The sequence below is a fragment of the Pyrgilauda ruficollis genome, unplaced genomic scaffold (genome assembly GCF_017590135.1).
Source record: "Pyrgilauda ruficollis isolate IOZ18807 unplaced genomic scaffold, ASM1759013v1 scaffold214, whole genome shotgun sequence".
NCBI lineage: Eukaryota > Metazoa > Chordata > Aves > Passeriformes > Passeridae > Pyrgilauda > Pyrgilauda ruficollis.
This window is the reverse complement of record NW_024520762.1, coordinates 294,993-300,250: the sequence shown is the minus strand read 5'-3', so window position 1 is coordinate 300,250 and position 5,258 is coordinate 294,993. Positions and strand designations below refer to the sequence as shown.

The following is a 5,258-nucleotide window of genomic DNA, read 5'->3' as shown; positions in this document are numbered from 1 at the left end:
GACAGTTTTCATCCATACAGAAACCAAAAAATAAGATATATTTATTAAGATAGCTGCCACTTTATACAGTTCTGTGCTTCCCCCTCCCTAAAAAATAGAGTGAGGATAATCGAACTGAAAAACCTAAAGATTTCCAAAACCCAATTACATAACTTGCCACACTTACTCTGTTTTCCCCTCTTACTTGTATTTCAAAGAGGTCAAGGTTATTACATATAGGCTTCTGCCTTAATACAGTAAGAAAAGCAGGAACTAAGTGCATAGTAAAGATTTTTCATGTGAACTTGCTCACATAGCCCGTACATACTACGTTTACCAATTTGGGTATGAAATTGATACTTTGATGTACACAGTGTGTGCAATTCTTTTTAGCTGAGATAACAGTGCATTAAAAAACATTTTCTCTCCCTGATTTGTGTGTGTTTATAGTGCCCAAAGCTGCAATCCTTATTCTGGATAATTTATTTTCCTCAGTGGGTGTGTCATCTATGTAGAGACTGCAGTTTGATGACCAAGGTTCATTAATGTCACTGTAACATACAGTTTAGCACTGCATTATGCAAAATTACAGCTCTGGTACCTCTGCTCTCAAAACACATGCACACTTGGGAAGCCATGAGAAGGGTTACTTTAATAATTTCAGTCTTACATATGAATTTATAACTTTCAGTAGTGTGCTGACTTACACAGCATGGCACTATACATCAGATGCATGCAGCCTTGGAAAATTAATGTTGCATTGTGGCAACCATATGGGCAGCTGGCGAGCGGCCAGGAGACCAGCAGAGCACGACCCTACCTTCATGCAAGACTTCCCGATGCAGGAGAACTGTTTGCATGGACTGTACTAGCCAAGGAGCAGAAGTAAAGGGATCCTGTACGTGGTTGTTGCTCATAACCATTAGATCCCATGGGGACCAACATATGCCAATGTGATTAATGAGAGGAGCTGCACAGACAGCAGACAGACCCTTGTGGCAGGTAATCACATGGGCACTTGTGACTTTGTGATGTCCAGGGGATGAAGAGGATTGTAAAGCCTTCCTTGTATATCTATATTTCTTCTTTATGGTCCTCTCTTCTAGTTGGTGCTCTCACCTGTGACAAAATTTAACTTGCAAGCTCTACAGGGAAAGGCATTTATCTTACTTATTCTGTAAAATGCATATTAAATATTGAGTGCTGAACAAACAAGCAGAATAATAGCTTACAGTACCTTAGTTATCTTTAGCACCTTGGAAAAGAACACTGTTCAGCAAGAAAACAAATTTTTAAAAAATTACCATCACTTGCAAGGAAAGCAGTTTTTGTTTTCCATTCTTTTTCTTCACTTACTCCATTATTTCTTATCAAGCGTGTGATCTTCTAACGACTTAAACCTAACTCTGCCACCAGTTTCAGTGCGCATACCTGCAGGAATTGGAAACTCCTCAAATGGGATTGTCTTCTCACTGTGTAAATGATAAAAATCTCACAAAGAACAGAGAGGAGAAATTAATTTTATGGTTTCAAGTAACTTTATGCATTACCTTAAATGGAAGATACTTCGCTGATAGTCAAACACACAATCCTGTCATAATACATTTTATACATATAATGCTTTCCATTCATAAATATCTCTGAAATTTTTTACAATTGTTCACAGGAATCATATCACTCTCCAAGCTTTACAGCAGCTGCTTTACTTCTCATTGCAATGGCCCTATGAAAAAAAAAATAGGGACTGCAAGTGAAACAACATGCATTGTCCACAGAAAACTAGCTGGTACACTGTAATTTAATGCTTTAGTTCCCCGCACACTTGCTTTTCCAAGGAAATCAGTTTATGTTTTATCTTCTATGGTGCAGTCTCTATATGCTGGTCCTGCTGGTTCACTCAGACATCTAAATTTTTGCCCACACTAGTATTTTTCTTAAATCCTGACTCTGTACTAAAGATGCTGTCCTTTGTTGATGGCAACAACTTGTTCAGCAGGTACAAGCAGGCCTGGTTTCTTCCAATGCTGCTTCAGCACTGACCAGATCATGGCAGAATTAATTGTCAGCACAGTTGCTGCTGGTATCTAACCATCAGTAGCATTTCCACTGCTCCTGCTACACAGAAATACATTGTAGTTACTCTGGATTTCTGAAAAGTCACATCTAAACATTATTAGCCTGCTCCAATTCTGCTCCATTTGTGGGATTTTTTTGTATCTAAGCTGGAGTCTAGCTATGGCTTAGAAATGCTGACTAGACACAGTTCAAATAGAAATAAATAAATTCTCAGCCAATTGTATCCACTTTGTGGATCCAGCATAGTGTTAATTTCATTCCTGGTGATCCCTGGCATTTGAAAACCCAGGTATGCCAGCAACGCTAAATCAACTTCTTTCAGTAGCCAATTTTCCCAGAGCAACCACCTCTTTTCCCCAGGAAAACCAATTTTATCTATGTAGCTTGTAACAGCAAAATGTCCTTCTATGCACACTCTGTACCTAAGTCTCCTTTCTATTCCTGAAGCAATACAGCCACTGTTTCTCACTCTGTGAATTGAACCAACCCATTTCACCAATATGCAGACAGAACCAAGCATAAAATCCAGCACAATATTCTGCAAATGTCATCTGTGACAGAGCATGGAGATATCTATCTTGGGTAGTGAGCTATCATGTCACAGATGTGATACTTGGTTTCCGGGAGGTATTGCAAAACATCCAATGCTATCTGGTAGCACACTCTGGATTTGGGAAAAAAAAATCAGGCTTTTCCCCCCCTTCCTTTTATGTAAGAAGGGTTATGTCTGATTTTTCCTTTTCTCTACACTTTACATCTAAAAGGAATACAGTATAGCCTTAGTATGATGGCACTACAAGAACTTGAGGTTTTGTGTGTCTCCCCTGACTTCCGCTAGGTTCTTCAAGGGCTCAGACAGGCCTTCAACACCTCCCAAAGTCTGGGACCCAAAAAACGGAATCCCTTCTGCCCTTGGAACTGAAAAGCCTGAATATGGCACAGTTACATATGTAGGGCAAAAGTATAACTGACCTTCACCTGTAAAACCAGAACTTCTGGTAGTTATACAGGTGCTGTACTACTGGATAAAAGCAAGAATTTAATTGCTTAATGTAGACAAGGTCTCTGAGGAATCTTCTTCTTTAAATAACCCAGCCAAATCAAAACTTCATCAGCAACTCACTCCTCTAAACTCCCTCAGCAAAGAGGAACTTGAAATACTTTGTCAGGTATGCTAAAAGGAAACAGTAGTTCCCCCTTTTTAACCACTCGAAGAAACCAAAAAAGTTGCACACTTGGACAACTGAATTCAAACAGGATTGCTCAAGTACTAAGTTTCAGAGGATGCCCAAAGCACAACAAATACGATCACTGAACTATCAGGATGCATTACTTCTGCGGGTTAAGAAACAAAGCCAAACCCCCAGATCTGGACTGAATTCCAATGTCTACACAATGGACAATGCCTCGTAGGGCCAACTGACACGTTTTGTGAGAAACGACAGAAAAACAACGTGCCTAAAATTCATTAAAACGTATCTGATGATTTAACTTCTTATCAGGTTTATCTCAAGCTGTGGAAATTTCTGTCAATACAGCCTTTTTAGACAATTCCTTTCACGCGGCGCTCCCAAGGCACTCCATAACCATTATCAAACGCAGCAGCGGAGGGTCGCTTCCCTGGTTGTGCCGGGAGACGCCGAGGCACGGCGGCGACCGAGGGGCCGCAGGGCGAGGGGGCGGCCTTGACCTGGAGCCACCCCCTGGGCCGTGCGCCCTGACCTCCGCCCGGGGGCAGGGAGGGCTGGGCAGCGGCGACATTCTGCCCGCCCGCCTTAGCGCGGGGCAGCTACGGCGGGGCCGCGCCGGGATCCGCCTGCAGGGTCTTTGTTCCCGCGGCCGCGGCGGCTCTTTGTTGGAACCACAGCCCGACCGCGGGCCCGGCGCTAAGGCGCCGCCCAGGGCTCCCGCCGCTTCTCCCGCGGAGCCTCCTGCCGGCACCGTGCTCCCCGCCGGGCCGGGCTGACCCCGCCGCCGCCTGTCCCCAGCCGCCTGTCCCGGGCGGGGACTCCCGCTGCACCTGGCCGCGCTTCCCCCGCCCCGGTCACCGCCGGGCCCCGGCCGCCTCCCCACGCCAGCGGGAGCAGGGGAGCGAGAGGGGAAGGCGGGACACAGAGGGCACTCCGGAGGCGCGCGCCGGCGAGAGGCGACAGCCGCCGGGAGCGCGCGCAGGCGCGCATCCGCCCGGGAAGGGGAGGAGGAGGGCGGGCGGCCGGGCGGGGGCGCGCACGGCCGGTGTGTGAGGGAGAGAGCGAGGAGAGGGCGATCCCGGGGCGGAGAAAGGCGGCGGCAGTGGCGGCTTCGCTTGGCTCAGGGCAGGCGAACGGCCACAGGCGCTGCCGAGCCGGGAGATACGGTGGGCGCTGCCGACTCTGGGCATCCTTCCTCTTCCTCCCCGCCCCCTCCCCGCCCTTCCCCCTTCTCTTTCTCTCCTTCCCCACTGTCCGCCGGGGCTGATCGCTGTCGGCGGCACGATCCCGGGGCGTTTCCGCGGCGCCCGAGCCGGCAGCGGCCGCTGGGAGAGCCGGTCCCTCTCCTGCTCGGCCGGGACTGAGGGACCCCCCGCTTCGTCCGGGGCTCGGCTGAGAGGGCCTGGCCCCGGCTTGGCTCCCCGGCGGCGGGTTCGGTGAGGATGTCGGGCGGCGGCGGCGGCCGGGAGGAGGAGCGGCGCAAACTCGCCGACATAATCAACCACTGGAACGCGAACCGGCTGGACCTGTTCGAGATCAGCGACCCCACCGAGGTGAGCGACTCCGGCGAGGGCCTCCCGCCCGGCCGGCCCGGTGAGACGCCGCGCCCTGGCCAGGCCGCGCCCCGCGGCAGCCGGGCTCCCGCGCCTCCCCTCGCCCCGGCCGGACACGGGCTCTCCTGCGCTGTCCGCGGCCAGGGCTCCGCGCCTCGGTGGGCAGCGAGGGCCCCTCGCCGTGCCCGGGTGAAGGCAGGTTGCAGCGGCCGGGGAGAGGAAGGGAGCGCAGGGCCGGAGCCGTCCCTCCTCCCTCTGTTCCCTCCCGCAGGCATATGCCGGCGTGACCCCGCGGGACAGGCGGCTCCGAGGCAGGGGAGAAACCCGCTGAGAGATGGAGGTGGCGAAAGGGGGCGGGCAAGGGCGAGAACACAGGAGCTGCCTCCGTCCTGAGCCCGACGCCGGATACCCGGGTACCTCCGTGGGCTTTTTTTTTTTTTTTTTTTTTTTTTTTTTTTTT

General features: G+C 50.4%; 1 protein-coding gene across 12 annotated transcripts in view; it reads left to right on the top strand.

The window, feature by feature from the left end:
* The first annotated feature begins 4,258 nt into the window (after positions 1-4,258).
* The window catches only part of AFDN (afadin, adherens junction formation factor), a 116,809-nt gene continuing 115,809 nt past the window's right edge, over positions 4,259-5,258 (top strand). For 6 of the 12 annotated variants that reach the window (XM_041468184.1, XM_041468179.1, XM_041468177.1 and 3 more), the window contains exon 1: positions 4,260-4,798. In XM_041468184.1, coding sequence (XP_041324118.1) covers positions 4,688-4,798 — 111 coding nt within the window. In that variant the 5' untranslated portion in view covers positions 4,260-4,687. Of the gene's footprint in view, positions 4,799-5,258 lie in introns of all 12 variants that reach the window. The other 6 variants (XM_041468182.1, XM_041468181.1, XM_041468188.1 and 3 more) reach the window with 4 other exon arrangements.